At 35.3% G+C, this 16,786-nt stretch overlaps 1 protein-coding gene across 5 annotated transcripts; it reads left to right on the top strand.

The window, feature by feature from the left end:
* The first annotated feature begins 5,106 nt into the window (after nucleotides 1-5,106).
* Nucleotides 5,107-16,777, top strand: LOC121419298 (ergosterol biosynthetic protein 28-like). 5 transcript variants are annotated; one of them, XM_041613700.1, is made up of 5 exons: nucleotides 5,107-5,416; nucleotides 11,863-12,012; nucleotides 13,496-13,586; nucleotides 13,973-14,091; nucleotides 14,673-16,777. In XM_041613700.1, the coding sequence occupies exons 2-5, from the start codon at nucleotides 11,877-11,879 to the stop codon at nucleotides 14,762-14,764; spliced, it is 438 nt and encodes a 145-aa protein (XP_041469634.1). In that variant the 5' UTR covers nucleotides 5,107-5,416; nucleotides 11,863-11,876; the 3' UTR covers nucleotides 14,765-16,777. The 5 variants fall into 5 exon arrangements, with proteins under 5 accessions (XP_041469634.1, XP_041469629.1, XP_041469632.1 ...); XM_041613695.1 differs by lacking the exon at nucleotides 5,107-5,416 and adding an exon at nucleotides 5,456-5,599; XM_041613698.1 differs by lacking the exon at nucleotides 5,107-5,416 and adding an exon at nucleotides 5,456-5,599 and having other exon boundaries at nucleotides 11,869-12,012.
* Nucleotides 16,778-16,786: the final 9 nt, after the last annotated feature.

Here is a 16,786-nt window from a genome sequence, read left to right on the forward strand (position 1 = left end):
CCCATCATAACTTTGAAAGTTTATGGATCTGATTCATGAAACTTGGACATAATAGTAATCAAGCATCACTGAAAATTTTGTGCAAGTTTCAGGTCTCATGATTAAGGTCAAAGGTCATTTAGGGTCAATGAACTTTGGCCGAATCGGGGGTATCTGTTGAATTACCATCATAACTTTGAAAGTTTATTGGTCTAGTTCATTAAACTTGGACATTAGAGTAATCAAGTATCACTTAACATCCTGTGCGTGTTTCAGGTCACATGACCAAGGTCAATGAACTTTGGCCGAATTGGGTGTATCTGTTGAATTACCATCATAACTTTGAAAGTTTATGGATCTGATTCATGAAACTTGTACATAAGAGTAATCAAGTATCACTGAACATCCTGTTCGAGTTTCAGGTCACATGATCAAGGTCAAAGGTCATGTAAGGTCAATGAACTTTGGCATGTTGGGGTTTTTTGTTGAATAACCATCATATCTCTGTAAGTTTATTGGTCTAGTTCATAAAAAAGGGAAATAAGAGTAACCATGTATCACTGAACACTGAGCACTGCTGCTATATTGAACCGCGTGATGCAGGTGAGACGGCCAGAGGCATTCCACTTGTATTAAAATATTGACACATGATTTTGAGCTCATGCATTAGGGCGTGCGGCAGCACTCACGATTATTTTATGGTGACCAACAAACGAAGCTTGCTGAGTTCGTTAGGAACCACAAAATAATTAGGCACCACGAAATAACCGTTCATGCAGCCGCCCGACCTAACGCATTCGCATTCATGTGTTAATAGTATACTATTTACCTCGAAGTAGAGCTGGCCTCAACTGTATATACTGTATATGTACATATCATGTTTACGATATAAAGCGATGCGATTAATCCAGTAATGAGTGCTATATAAATGCAAATATTGTATTGGATTGTATTGTACTGTGGTATACTATTAGTCAGTCGAACCTCGTTACAAAGCAGTCAGATACATCAAAACCCTCACATAATATGGTACTCATGCTGGTCCCAGTTCTTTATAGATTGTTTTTGTTGGTTTTATTTACCCTAATATGAGAAATCTGATAGAACAAGATAATATTCATAATCCCAAGGACCTCGTTATAACAAGGTTTCAACTTATTAAAAAATCATATCTCATGAAACATGTACAAGTACATCTTATTTTCTCATTTTTCCAAGATTGTGCAAAAATACTCTTGTCATTTTGTGGTGTATTAGATCTTTCTAAATACAGGTGAACCTCACTATAACGAGTACTTTAAGAACATTACAATTACCTTGTTATATCATGTTTCTCACAAAGTCACTCAGGGTAAAAAACAACAACAAAGCAATACAAATACACCAGCTAAATCACCTTTTTATGAGAGGATTTTGTTATATCTGACCTCTGTAGGTTCCATTTTACAATGTACATGCAATTAAAGGACAAATTCACTAAATATATCTGACCTATACTAAACCCTGTAATACATTTTTTATATTTTGTTGTGAAATACCTACCGGGTATATACATTAAAAGTTCGGAAAATGAAAGAATACAATTTTTGCTATTTTTTTTTGGCTATGAGTGAAAGTTTGAAGAAAATATACCCCAAATTAACGAAATTATGAATCTGTGACGTCACGAGTTATTTAAATGTACATTCCATAAAATGTAATTTTTTCAGAAGAATATTCCCATGTGCATATACCATCAAACTTATGTTAATATACATGCCTCTATGAAATAGATTCATTCTTTTATCAAGAACCATTAAAAGAGACAAACATATACAACACATGGGACATGACATCACAGAATCAAAACTTTAGATATTCATATCAAATTTCGCTATGTTTCTTCAAACCCTCATATATTTCTTTTATTTTCTGTTTTTTTTTAAACCAGTAAAACCAGGGAGAACTTTCCCTATATGAACATCTTCATTTTCCATATAGTGTGTGTCTGTGTGTTGTGTGTGGGTGTTGGGGATGGGTGTGTGTGTGTCTGTGTTTTCTTTTCTTTTTTTCATTTTGGGGGAGGGGGGTTACAATGTAAACTATTATTGCTCTGTGATTCAGGAAACGAACCCATACCCAATCAAAATATATTTCATCCTAATCTAGCTATCCTCTGCCCACCCCCCCCCACAGGCACACATATTACAGAGGTGCCAACTAGTACTGATTTTCAGTATTTAGTACTTAAAAATGAGAAGAATACTGATGGTTTCTTGCAAAATACTGATTTCTAAGTTTCATTTTTATGTGTTCTATGGTATTTCTTCAGAAATACTGATTTCCTCACCAAAATACTGACTCTACTTTTAAAATACTGAATGATCTTGTTCAAGTTGGCAGCTCTGATATTACATGCAAGTAAACATTCTCAAATGGAAAGTGACAGGAAGGTAGATTCTGTTGACCTAGTGTGTTTGCATGTTCAAATGGCACGATGGACACATGTATGTGGTTTGAATTGTGCTGGGTGGTGGAATCAAGGCCTGCAGTCCTCAAAATATAAAATTATAAAATTAGAGCAAAATTACTTTGCTGCAGTTATTAAAAGTGGAATCCAACCCAAATAAAAACTTGCTTTTAGAGGAAAAAGGAAAATCAGACAAGTTGATAGGTGTTAGTTGGAACATTATTGGACAAACAGAAGTTTATGAATTTTAAAAAAACCGAATATTGGTGATCACTATATCTACGGAGATTTCAAATTGGCAACAAATGTGCAGTAAATCCAAAAATGAGATAAGAGGTTTTCACAAAGATGAATTTTGACATTTTATTTTAAAGATATGCAACTGATGTGGTTATTACGAGTTACACCTCACATTTATCAGTTAAGTAATTTCAGAAAAATTTGAGATACAAGGTTTTAACAGCCAAGTGACGATACGTTCCATTATGATAAGTGCTTTCATTGACATTGCAAGTTGAACTACAATGTATATTACATGTATTTATATATTTATTTCATGTGGGAATTTGTTCTTATAATTAGTCCTATAATGGTCAATGTTACAGACTCTAAGGGACTCTTGTGCATTTTTTAAAAGATGTCTTTAATTTTTTCCAAGTGCGCCAACCCTGAAAAAGTTACTAGCTTAATTAGACTCATACTAATGAACACCAATAATAAAGTTGAAGTTCTCATTTATGGGGGACTCTTGCACATTTTTTCATGACAAATTTTTCCACAGTGCACCTGAAAAAGTCTCCCAGTGGGTGGGGGTGGCTCTTGTATGTTTTTGGAATGTCTTCAATTTTTCCCACCGTGCCAACCCTGAAAAATTCACTCAGTTTGGGTCTAGGGGGGGGGACTTTTGCACATTTGTTCATGTCCGATTTTCCTCCGGTGTGCCAACCCTGAAAAAGTTGATCAGTGGGGGGGGGGTTGGTATAGTGTATAGTAAAATATTTTACATGTTTATCATATGCACACTATAAATACTACATATAAATATGATTTCTTGTGATAATACTTGCAGGTACAACTGAAGAACATACATGTATATGGCAGATAAGTGTTTTGAAGAATGATGTTCAAACTGGTTGGAACATGCTTCTCTCCTTTTGTTAATGTCAACAAATATTTTACTTTTAACATTACAATAAATAAACATGTACACCAATAATGATACTCAATATTTTCTCATCATTTTGATTGCATTGATTTACATTTTGCATTACAGGGATATCACCAGTGTTGTGTTTGTTACAGATTGATGAAGATGGTGTTGGAAAGTGATATCATTATGAAGTTTGTAATGATGATAATATGATAAAAATGATGGTGTGGGTGATGATATTTATAAAGGCAGTTGTGGTAATGTGATTATTCTATACCATGAATTTGTGTGTCATATGATAGTGATAATGCTGATGGTGATAATTGATGTAGAACTTTTTAGATTAGTTAGATTTGGGGGGGGGGCCTGACCTTAATACAATACCCACTTTGTAGACATAGGTACCCATACCTACATACACGTTATTTGGATAGACCAGGGAGTTGAGAGTGATTGGATCGAGTCCCTTAATTACTGAGATAAAGTTCAACTGCATACAATCACGACAATTTGTGTGACTAAATTGCGTTATAGATCTTCTCTATTCCTGAATTGATAATGAAATTAGTATAACACTGCCCTTAAAGGGGAAGTTCAGTATATGGGGTAGAGGGTGCTTCAGGTTGATAACTACTTCGGGAGGGAGGATGAAAACTACCATGAGTATATTGAAGCAGAATTATCATCTATGAAGAAATATGCCTTTGGTTTGAAGAAAATCTGTTCAGAAATGGCTGGAATATATGAAGCAAAAACTACTGTTAACAGTTGGGTATACCCGACAATATATAATTTCACATGCTATACGCTGATTGGCCTTTTTTTTTTGGGGGGGGTAATGCATGTTAGAATTTTTAATGGACTAGCTAATTTTGAGGGATTTTTTTTAACCGATTATAATGATAATCAACTGTTAATTAATTTTATCCAATTTATCTCTAACAGTATAAAGAAGCATTTTTTTTTTGGTTTCTAAAATTGCTAAATAATATTCCACTCCATAAATGTAATGTTAGCATGATTTTTTGATATGGTTGAAAAATCAAAACCACTACTGAGAGAGATCTGAGACAAAACATAGAACAGATTATTTACTACAGGTAGTTTAGTTTTTGTTTCTAAGTATATTCATAGAATAAATCTGCACGAATTTGGAGGTTGGGAAGGGCTTGTTGCCATAAACTACCATTGCAATATACCCCAATTTATCCTCATTATCAGGTCCTTCGGAAAGGACCTTAAGCCGTCGGTCCCCGACCTGGTTGCTTGCTCACAGGCACTTGTGGTTTCTTAGCAGTCGGGTGAAAACCTCGATGTATGCGTGTGTACTCATGTCTATATAGTGACTGCAATCACTAACGAGGCAAAGTCCACGCGCATGCGTATTGCACAACTTTCGTGGTATTGCACTTTTTTGCGTACCGAAAGCGATAATGGCCTCTGCTCAAGACGCTCTGCGGCATTAAATGAGAGAATCTGACGCGTTAGCGGTACGGTAAAAAAACACGCGGGCCGGGCAAGGGTACCACCAGCACACGTCACGACCATCATCATAAAGTGCACACTTACCAGCCGGCGCCGCACACACAAAAGTTCGCAATATCGTACTAGTCCTACATAAAAGTCACCAAGTCTGTCTACATCAACTATCACACACGGTCTTTGATCGATAGTCTGATCGCCGTTTTATTCTTGGAATATTCCGAGAGAAAACCTGGGAACTGACCTAAATGCCGGAGCATATTCTTGGTCACCACAGAAAGAAATTCTGGACTTTAAGTTTGGCAATCAGTCGACAGTGAGCTGATACCGGCTGTGGCTAGGGCTTCAGGGTGCAGGTGAATATTATTTGAATAGAAAATTGAATGTGTCCACCACGCGCATGCGTTCGGTATCGAAGATTTTACGTCCGACAGGCCAGGCTAGGTGGGAAAAATAAGTAAATTTTGAATCTGCAGATGGGCAGAGGATTCCGGTATTCTTCTTCCCTTCGATCGTTCTTTCAACAAAAGATATTGTAGGTAACTAACTCTTTTATCATTAGGCCATCCTAGTCTACTGGTATTTGGTTACGACTGAAAAAAAGATGTTTTATGTTGAGTTACTGTACGGTACGGTACGGTACCTCGTCCTCGAGCGAAGTTCGTGCAGGTCAAGTGGGGTGGAGCCTGCACGAACTTCGCTCGAGGTACTAGGAGGATGGGGGGTTGGGTCATTGGGTGTCCGGACACGTAACAAAAATGAAGCTTTCTTTTTTGTCTTTGGATTAAACAAAAACTGCATTGATTAGTGCTAATCATCATCAATATTTGTTCTCTATAATATTGTTTAACATTTTGTGCGAAAACATTTAAGAATAAGAGATTTGAATTGTGAACTTTTTATAATCATCTTTCCGGGCCGGATAAACAACCTGGACACCCCGACTGGGTATTACTATTACTATTAGGTAGTATGATGGTGGGCCCCAAGTCTGCGCACCTAACAATTCGAGTTAAGATTTAACATGAATTTCTTCTTATTTCACAAAATCTTTCAGTTGATAATGTTCCTTACATTTAAATGAGTAGGTGTGCCAAATATCTCATAAAAATTTGAAATATATGATTTTCCTGGAGGGTGAAGTCGGTTTGTATGGACAGGTGAATTTTTATTTATCTATATAGAACCTTCATACGCTAAATGCGTATAAAGGGATAAAAATTATTTCTCTATGAATGGCAAAAATGAAAAAATGAGAGGTTTCTTTAATACCAGACCGATATTGTGTAGATCCCTCGATCCAATTGTCAACAAAACAAATGCAAGCTAATAGTTTGTTAGGCAACTGTCTTTTGGCAACACCCTATAAAGCTATATAGTCAGATAGTCCTGTGCTTAGCCTGGAGGCTCCTGGAGAGAAAAATCAGTCTACTATACGTAGGCTTTAATACTCTCCATGGAGCCTGGAATTTCGTCCCGTACATCTACACACACCTCCCCAAAACCTGAAATTTTCTACTTCTAAAAGATCTAGCCCTAAATCATGTACATGGGATACAACTTCATTTCCGACTTATCTACGATATTGATTTCAGTTTTAAACAAGAATTCATTAAAAAAACAAGAAAAATGTTATGAAAAGACGGGAAGAACTTGCCACCGTGCTTGCGTCGCCATCTTGATTTCATTGTCTTTTGCTTGGTGACAGACCACGCGATTTGCGTGCTGTCGCCAATATTTTTGTATTATCTCCTGACCTTGATCTATGTGGTATGTACTAGGCCTATATTTCCCCATGACATACTCTGAAGGAGACAAGAGGCAATTTGAGAATTAAAAGATAAGGAAAATATGAAAATCTATGTTAAAAAATAATTGGAGAGTTGCCCACAAAACTATCATTTTGAGGCATATTTGCTGATTTAGGGACAGAAGTAACATCAACACTTTTCAAACTACCATAAGTCATATTCTAGTCTATATCTAACCAATTTTGATTAATTTAATCATGTTTTAAAATTGCTCCTGCTGTCATTTTTCTCTTTCCAATAAGAATGATTCTCAGTTTCCTTTAAACGGATGGTCCAGGCTGGAGTTATATAGAGTAGAATTCACAAAGTAATAATAATATGCTGAAAATTTGATCAAAATTGGATAACAAATAACAAAGTTATTTGAATTTTAAAGATTTGCATTATTCAGGTGAAACACTTCTAGGCATATCTTCATGAATTTTCATTAAGTGGGCTGATGAATTGATGTCACATCCCCACTTTCCTTTTTCTTGTGTTATTACCTGTACATGAAATCACAATTGCTTCATTTTTTCATTAATGTGTGAATGATGTGTCTCCATTATGATGAAAGAAGTTACAGCAGGAAAGAAGTCAAAGAGCTATTGCACTTAATCTGTTGTTAATTCAATTGTTTTAGTTCTTGGTAGAAAATTTTTGAATAAACCTACATGTACTTTCATATAATTAAAAACAAGAGAACAAGTATGGATATGAGTCATATGACATCATCAGTGCACTTAATGAATATTCATGAAGACATGCCTAGAACTGTTTCACCAGCATGCAAATCTTTAAAATTCAGCAACTTCGTTATTTGTTTTTCGATTTTGATCAAATTTTCAGCATTTTGCTTTGTTAATTTTACTCTGTTTATTGAGATATAAATGCCTCCAGCCTGGACCATCCCTTTAAGAAAGTTATCACTGTTAAACTGAGATCTCAGAGATGTAAATTTCAAATTGGCAACTGTGCTAGAAAATTATGACAAATGGTGGGCCGCCCGTAGGGACAATTTTTTTTCTCCATTTGCCATACGTACTTAATTAGATCTACAAGAGATTTGTTCCTTTTCCCCTGGGGCCCCAAGGTAGTAATAAAAATAAGACAGATATGGTTTTGTATCATGAAAGAAAACTAATTTTAAATAAAACTTGAAAAAATTACAAATTTGAGACATTTTAGGTATTGGAGTAGATGGAATTGTAGATTTTAACACAATTCCTTGCTTCACTTTGATATCACATATTGCCAATTTGAAGTCTCCATAGGTATAAATTTATAATGATTACCAATCCTTACAACTTTTAATAATTAATAACTTTCCAATTTTTATCCGATATTGGTCAAACTTTCACCTATCCACTTGTCTGATCTTTCTTTTTCCCTCTTAATATAACTTTAATTTGGTTTGATAGGCCTATACATGTACAGTGCATATGAAAAAAAACAGGAGAGTTTTGAAAGGTCTATAAAAAATTTGTTTCAAATTATTTTATCTATTTTGATATTAATAGATGCTCTGAGATCTTATCTTTGAAATGCTATTTAAAAAGATAAATTTTGTTTATGCTTGAGCAAACACAGGACATTTTTGTTGGGGGCTCAAAAAGGGGCTTGCGCCCAAATGGCAGAAATGAGAAATTTGATTAGACTTCCTCTTAATCTATTCATTATCTTTGTCATAGTTTTCGAATTATGCTGTCAAATTTCATTTACAAATTTATTCATTTACCTGAATTATTTTGTTTTTCATTTAAACTTCTTTTACCTTTGAATTTTCCTTCATAAGTAAGAAAAGAAGACTTTTTGTCAACCCAAGTAAGAAGATTTGCATAATTAATTGGGAGAATTTGTTATTTTTCAAATCCTTTTATTATGTGAAACAAATTATCTTATGGTACCTATAAAGACATGAATCCTATTTTCTAGGGGTTATTGAATCCTTCACCAAGTTTAATTATGTGCTTGACAGGACAAACAGGAAAGGATTCACGTCTTTCAATGGCAATGGTGTATTGAGTCAATTTAGAAGGAGCAAGATATGGCAGATTGGGTAAAATTTATTAAGAAGTTGTGAAGCGAGCAAGCAAAAATGTCCACTTTTTATTAAAATATTCAGTTTTGTGATTTTGATATAATATTTAGAAAATGATATTATATTTCACTTTCTATTTTATCTGTTATTTTCCTTTCCACTTATGTTTTCTTAGTCTTGGGTTTTTTATGGGGGGGGGGTGCCCCAAGCCTCCATCCATCAGTATGCCACTGTTCAAAGGCAACAAAACATTTGTAGCACACAATGTAAGGATTTGAAAAAAAAAGATCACGCTCTCCCATACTTCGATTAAAAAAAATTGATCTTACCTAAAGAAGGAATATTCAAAGCTAAAAGAGAGCATATTAAAAAGGAACAACAGAACTATTCAAGCAAATAAGTAGATTAAAAAAATGAATTTTGACCGCATATTTCGAGATAATGAAAATGTTAATAAGAAGTCTGTTGATTAGCAAGAAGTCCGACCATTATGTTTACCATTTCATGCCATTTTGGCGCAAGCCTCCTTTTAAACCCCACACAAAAACATTCCGCGTTCGCTCAAGCATGAACGAAACTAAATTATTCCAATGGCATTTGAAGGAGAAGACTTTAGAGCACCTATTGACACCAAAATATAGAGATCATGATTTGAAACAAAAATTTTATAGACTTTTCAAATCTTTCCCATTTTTGTCTCACCTGCGAAGCAAAGTGAGACTATAGGCGCCGCTTTTCCGACGGCGGCGGCGTCAACATCAAATCTTAACCTGAGGTTAAGTTTTTGAAATGACGTCATAACTTAGAAAGTATATGGACCTAGTTAATAAAACTTGGCCATAAGATTAATCAAGTATTACTGAATATCCTATTAGAGTTTCATGTCACATGACCAAGGTCAAAGGTCATTTAGGGTCAATGAACTTAGACCATGTTGGAGGATTCAACATCGAAATCTTAACCTGAGGTTAAGTTTTTGAAATGTCATCATAACTTAGAAAATATATGGACCTAGTTCATGAAACTTGGACATAAGGTTAATCAAGTATCACTGAACATCCTGCATGAGTTTCACGTCACATGACCAAGGTCAAAGGTCATTTAGGGTCAATGAACTTTGGCCGAATTGGGGATATCTGTTGAATTCCCATCATAACTTTGAAAGTTTATGGATCTGATTCATGAAACTTGGACATGATAGTAATCAAGCATCACTGAAAATTTTGTGCAAGTTTCAGGTCTCATGATTAAGGTCACAGGTCATTTAGGGTCAATGAACTTTGGCCGAATCGGGGGTATCTGTTGAATTACCATCATAACTTTGAAAGTTTATTGGTCTAGTTAATTAAACTTGGACATTAGAGTAAACAAGTATCACTGAACATCCTGTGTGCGTTTCAGGTCACATGACCAAGGTCAAAGGTCAATGAACTTTGGCCGAATTGGGTGTATCTGTTGAATTACCATCATAACTTTGAAAGTTTATGGATCTGATTCATGAAACTTGTACATAAGAGTAATCAAGTACCACTGAACATCCTGTTCAAGTTTCAGGTCACATGATTAAGGTCAAAGGTCATGTAAGGTCAGTGAACTTTGGCCATGTTGGGTTTTTTTTTTGAATAACCATCATATCTCTGTAAGTTTATTGGTCTAGTTCATAAAAAGTGGACATAAGAGTAACCATGTATCACTGAACATCTTGTGCGAGTTAGAGTAGTATTCAAAGTCAGCACTGCTGCTATATTGAACCGCGTGATGCAGGTGAGACAGCCAGAGGCATTCCACTTGTTTTTATATGCACTGTAGTTACTCCTGTATGGTTTAATGTGTTTGGACAATTTTTTGTTTATTTTGTCTTGTGATCTTGTACATCCACAATTCACATTATGCTGCACTCAACCCAGGTGAGGTGAATGGGTATCAGGCAGGATTTGAATGCACCAAGTGCCTTTAGCAGCTTGAGCTACAGCCTGAGTAATGGGGAGAGTGAAGTAATTGAGGCCACGGGGTAAATGAGGCCCCCAGTTATTTTTTTATCTCACTCAAGTTTACCAGCGTCAATGGGATTGCTGTTTGTGTGGTATTTGAAACAGTTCATTATCTTGAGCATAAACAATTTCTCATAGTACAATGCACATGGCCAGGAGGAGCACAAACCAAGCAGCACCTCAGAATTATAATTGGGAAAGTAGCATCGCCACTTTAGAGAGGCGAGTACTGTACTGAACCAGTCACTGGCGGATCTGGGGGGGAGCCAACCTGTGCCCCCCCCCCCTTTGAGAGGCGCAATTAAAATTTGTAATGTAAAAATGCTGGTAAAACAGTTGCATGCCTCCCTCCCCCTTTTGAAAGTGAAAACTTTTTTTTTCTTGTCAAATTTTTTCATGGACAAAATGTCCTTAATTTTGGGTAGAAATCTTTTTTTTTTTTGCTTGTCAAATGTGCCCCCCCCCCCTTTGGAAAATCATGGATCCACCCCTGGAACCAGGAATGTGTATCAAGTCAACTTTTATCTCAGTGTACTTATGTAAGTTATTAATTAGCCATCATAACTTAGAAAGTAAATGGTCCTAGTTTATGTAAACCTAGGGTAATCAAGTATTACTTATCATCCTGCCTGAGTTTCAGGTCAATTGACCAAGGTAAAATATTTTAGGGTCAGATTAATTTAGGGTCAATGAACCTAAGACCATGTTGTGGGAATCAATATTGAAATCTTAACCAAGGTTAAGTTTTTGAAATGTCATAAGTATATGAACCTAGTTGATCACATTGAACTACAACTAGCAATTGCCTCGTTCATTTTTAGGGGGATGTTCATTCAGCATTTCAGAAATTTACACCTCTGACCTTTTACTGTAGTAATTACACAAACTAAAGGCAAGGAAACTGTTTCTAGGTGGGTATGGGTCCTGATCATTAAGTGAATTGAAAATATCTGTTTCTGTTACATTTCTCTGGACTGGAGGATTAGATATCACCATGGCCAATGCTTTCACAAAGGTGCTCAGATTTTGGATCTTCTTGGTTGGTTTCATGGCAGTAGGAAGTGCAATGCAGGCCTTCATGGAAAGTTCTTTTCTTGCAACGCGGATGTACACACAGGCTCAAGAGATGGGTAAGTTAGAGTCATAAATCTAGGGACATGATAACCTATGATTAAGTTGGTGTGTCTGGTTCAATGTTAATTACATTTTTCTTGTGCTATTCAGCCTCTAGACTTATCCACCTTTTCAATGTATATTTCATTCCTTTGCCATGCTTCATGCATCCATTGGGCAGTCATGATACCCTCAATGCTCTGTGACTGTCTATGTGTACACGAATGTGTGTATATTATGTATTGAGGATATAGCCCTCATATATTCAGCCCTATGATACACTCATTTCTAATTGTTAACTGATGAAGAGTAAGACATTCTATGAATTGATCATTATTTTCTGTAAATCAGAGAGGAATAAAAAGTGCCATCTTGAGGCAGTTCCACCCTAACCTTTAATCCAAAGAGTACCATTTAATTTTGTTAGGAGGATTTCTTTCCTGTACAGTTGAACCCTTATTGCTGGTTGATATTTGATTTCCATTGTTAGTCTAAAAATTCATTATACATTCATTATGAGCTGCAATTCCTTGAGAGCAGGGAAGGGGGAATGAAAGTAAGGCTTTAGTTTGATTGGTGCTTGTCCATGAAAGGAAGGGATTTGGGTACCAACTTACAAAGTTCTGAGTTTGTTTAAAGTTTATTTATGTGTAGAGCATCATTTGTAGTTAGTAAATAAACCATTTTCAAATATTCAATAGATTTTCAATATCACATAATTTATATAATATGGAAATATCAATTAGCATTGACCCCAGAGTAGCCATCTAACTCCAGTTGCCACCGTACACCAGGCATTGAGAGAACAAAAGAAATTGGTAGTTGATTGGTGATGGTGGCTGATCTTCAATGTAATTACTCATAAAGTGCTGTAAAGACAATACGAATGCTACTTCAAATGCCTTCTAAAGCATTTTGGATGAAAAATCATTTTGGAAGACAATAATTCAAATGAATTGAAATATTTTCTACTTGTTACTGCTTCTTTGTAATAGTGTATTCAACAGGACATTATGTGTGTTGTGATTTCAAGCATTCCTCTTCCTTTGGATGAAAGCTTTAACTGTGCAGTTGTAGGGCCTTGGCTATAAGCAGTTTTGCTTCTTAGAGGTCCTGACCATTATGTAACTTTTTAATATTTTGTATTATTTTTTGAAGTACCAGAACACAATTACTTTCCAGTCATGCAAGTTTGAAACCGGGGGGGGGGGGGGGGGGGGGGGGGTACTTACGAAATGAGGCATACGGAGATGTGCCCGCGGGAATGGGTAGTTTTTTGGAAGAAATCCCTAAACATGGGTTATGGTTTTATGTTAGAAAATCCCTAAACATGGCCCCCAATTTTTAGATACTGGCCCTAAACATGGGTCCATATTCTCCAATTTTGGGTGATAACCTTTTTTTTATTTCAGCCACACACCACCATCCAAACCAAATCTAAGTTACCCCCCCTGGGTATGAAGGACCCCTTCATAAGATTCTTGATGCTTTTTCTTTCAGTGAATGCCGTTTTGGGACGATTATTTGGAACTTGGACTTTGCTTGCCGGGGCAGTAAGAATGATGTGTTCTTATGACATGAGGAATAGAGCGTGAGTTTTGTAGTACTACTAGTGTTATATTCATTAGCTTTTAATCATGTAGTACTAAATTTCAAAACTATTTTACTTTTCACATTGTGTTTTTTTTTCTTTTGAATGTTGATGCTACAAGAATTTTACTTTGTATTTGAATTACTATTGTTAAAAAAATAGATATCAAAGAACACACTTTTTTTGTTATCAAGGACTGAATAATTTTTGATAAATGTGCACATTTGTAAAAGAATATTCAGATTTCATAACCTTGTGAGCATCAGCTCTGTTGGGTTTTGATAATTTTGGTGAGAGTTTAACACACCAATACTTCAACTTTGGAACAAGGAGAAATGGTGTCAAAACACCTCATTATATTCGTTTCATACTCTCTCTCCCTTCAGGGTGTACGACTTGACTCTGTTCTCATTCATTCTAGCCTTCATACACTTTACTACTGAGTATCTTGTATTTGAGACAGTTGAGCTTAGCTTTGGTATTGTTTCTCCTCTGGTAATATCAGGTATGCATCATTTATCTTACATATATTTTAGAATATTGGTTTATTCTTGTTGTGGAATCATTTTGTAAAATACATAATTTTACACCATTTTCATACAAAATGATTTTAGGAATTTGTTTCTTTGATGTGCATCTCACCTTATAAAGGAGCGTTGTGGCCCAGTGGATAAGTCTCTGGACTTTGAAACAGAGGGTCTTAGGTTCAAATCCCAGCCATGGCATAGTTTCCTTCAGCAAGAAATTAATCCACATTGTTCTGCACTCAACCCAGGTGAGGTAAATGGGTATCTGGCAGGAATTTATTTCTTGAAATGCCAAGTGTGTGAAAGCTGCTTGAGCTAATATCCAAGTCATTTGGAAGCGCATAGAGATGTTATTCATAATGTGTTATGCGCCATACAAGAACCGACTATTATTATTATAGAATAATAATTCCAGTTACAGTAAAGATCAATTTTCTCTAGATCTCTTCATGTACATAGCAGTACAAAGCAGAATCATGTTGGTATACTTTATACATTTATTAGTTCAAGTCAAAATATGCATGTAGCTGTAAATGTGTTTCTTTTCTTCAATTTGCAGGTGTTTCTATCATTATGATGCTACAAGGATATTACTTTGTGTTTGAAGATGAGGATGTACCAACCCCAACAGAATCTAAAAAGAAGAAATAAGTGTCAAGGCTGCATCAAGCTTCCATTCAATATATGATTTATTTTAAATCAGGCAAAGGTTAACTGCTTGTGATGAACAATGATATATCTCCAAGTGAATGTCACTTAACTTTGTACTACTATAAAAAAAAAAGTATGCTGAGTCTTTGTTTTTTTGTACTGGTTGCTTGAGGCAATTTTTCTGCCGAGACTGATGCGATAAATAATGACTGAATACAGTGTCACTATAGACTGAAAATTTACCAAACTACCGGTAAACTTCTTATCTATATACAGTATTAAAACTTTCGCATGGTATTGAATTTCAAACTACTAGTATTAATCAAGTAGAACTATGAAAATAAGATAACTGAGCATCATTTCAAAATTACTTGCTTGAATTTATCAGCCTGTAATGTTATGGGTACAGTCATATTTATTCTGTTTGTTTGCAACTCATAATTACTCCGCTGGAATTATGGTGCCATTTCAGGGTGAAAAGTGAAGTAGTAGTACTTGTAGCTGTAAACAAATGATGTCGTAGCCTTATGAGCTGATGAAATTCAAGCTAGAAAATTTAGAATTTATGCATGGTAATCTATTTTCCATAGTCCTACTTGGTTAATGATATTTTCAGGAAATTTAGTTCTCGAAGTGGTCAGTCTGCAACAATGACCAGCAGAGTTGGCTGGGTACTGTTGGACAAGTAACTCTGACTCGGGGAACTTGTCTTCAATGGAATTTTTTTAGTGAGCACATTTCTGATTACCAAAATATTGATAAGTATTAGTTTTTTGTGAGTTTTGTCCAAAATATTCCAGAAATATTTCTGGAATATTTTTGACAAAACTTGCCAAAAAGATCACATCTGACTTCTGTGTTTAAACACATTTTTAAATAAAAGTGCCTTTTGCATCAGTAAAAAAAATGAAGTCAAGGCAAATCAAAGGTCCTCTTTTTTTTAGCCCAATTAAGTTTGAATTTAAGCAATATGTAGAAGTTATAAAACATTCCAGGTTTGACTCATATTCAAGGCCTACTATAAAAGTGTTCAGTTAATTCATATACATGTATGACAAATTATCATCATCATGTATGTTATGTGTATTCAAACTACCTGTCTTTATTGCAGTATTGTGTACTTTTATTCTGAAAAAAACAACGATGAAATGTATGACACCAGACTTGTCTACAAGGTAGGTTACCACATGGTTAATGGTATGTACCCACCTGGTCTAATTGGTATCGTCAAACATGGTCCGAGTTCATCTACTATATATTTTGTCAAACTGCCATTTAAACCATCAGTTTGTCTAATTTCCAGTCAGGCTATACCCAATTTGTCTATTTTCCACTTGGTCTAATTTATGAGATGAACTGTTTATAAACTAATGTAAATTTGACATAGTGCAAAAGTTGAGTAGACAAAATGGAATCATACCATATCTTAGCATTAAACCAAATGAGTATTAGACCAAGTTATAGTTGGACCAAATGGCAATTAGGCTAAATTGATAGTAGACAAAGAGGCCCGTATTCTGAAGTCGGGTTTAACTTAAACTCAGGTATAAAGTTGTGGTTTGAGTATTGATAGCCAATTGTTACATAAATCACCAACAGTAGAGCTATCATGTTTCAGCTCATTTGGCTCTCAAATCATTCATAATTGTCTTGGGAGTTTAAAAAGATGATTGTCTTCACCATCGATGAATCAGGAAAGAGCAAAGCAAACATAAAAAACTATACAACTTAGTGAAAAAAAATTGATACTTTTGGCTTCCCATAATTTTAGCACAGAGGTAGACCATGGTCTAAGTTAAACCTGACTTCAGAATATGGGCCAGAGGGCTTATCTATGATTATGTAAGATGGTCCGATAGTAAGACCATCTGCTTGTACACAAAGTAGATACAAACTATCTACACCTTAAAAATATCATTTTGACCCTCAAAATCTGTTTCCAGGAGTTGTCTTTATATTGAGTAATGCTAATTTTTATATTTTGATAATAAAATATGTTGAAGTTGAAGTTCATCTGATGTC

This window comes from Lytechinus variegatus, chromosome 7, assembly GCF_018143015.1.
Source record: "Lytechinus variegatus isolate NC3 chromosome 7, Lvar_3.0, whole genome shotgun sequence".
Classification (NCBI taxonomy): domain Eukaryota; kingdom Metazoa; phylum Echinodermata; class Echinoidea; order Temnopleuroida; family Toxopneustidae; genus Lytechinus; species Lytechinus variegatus.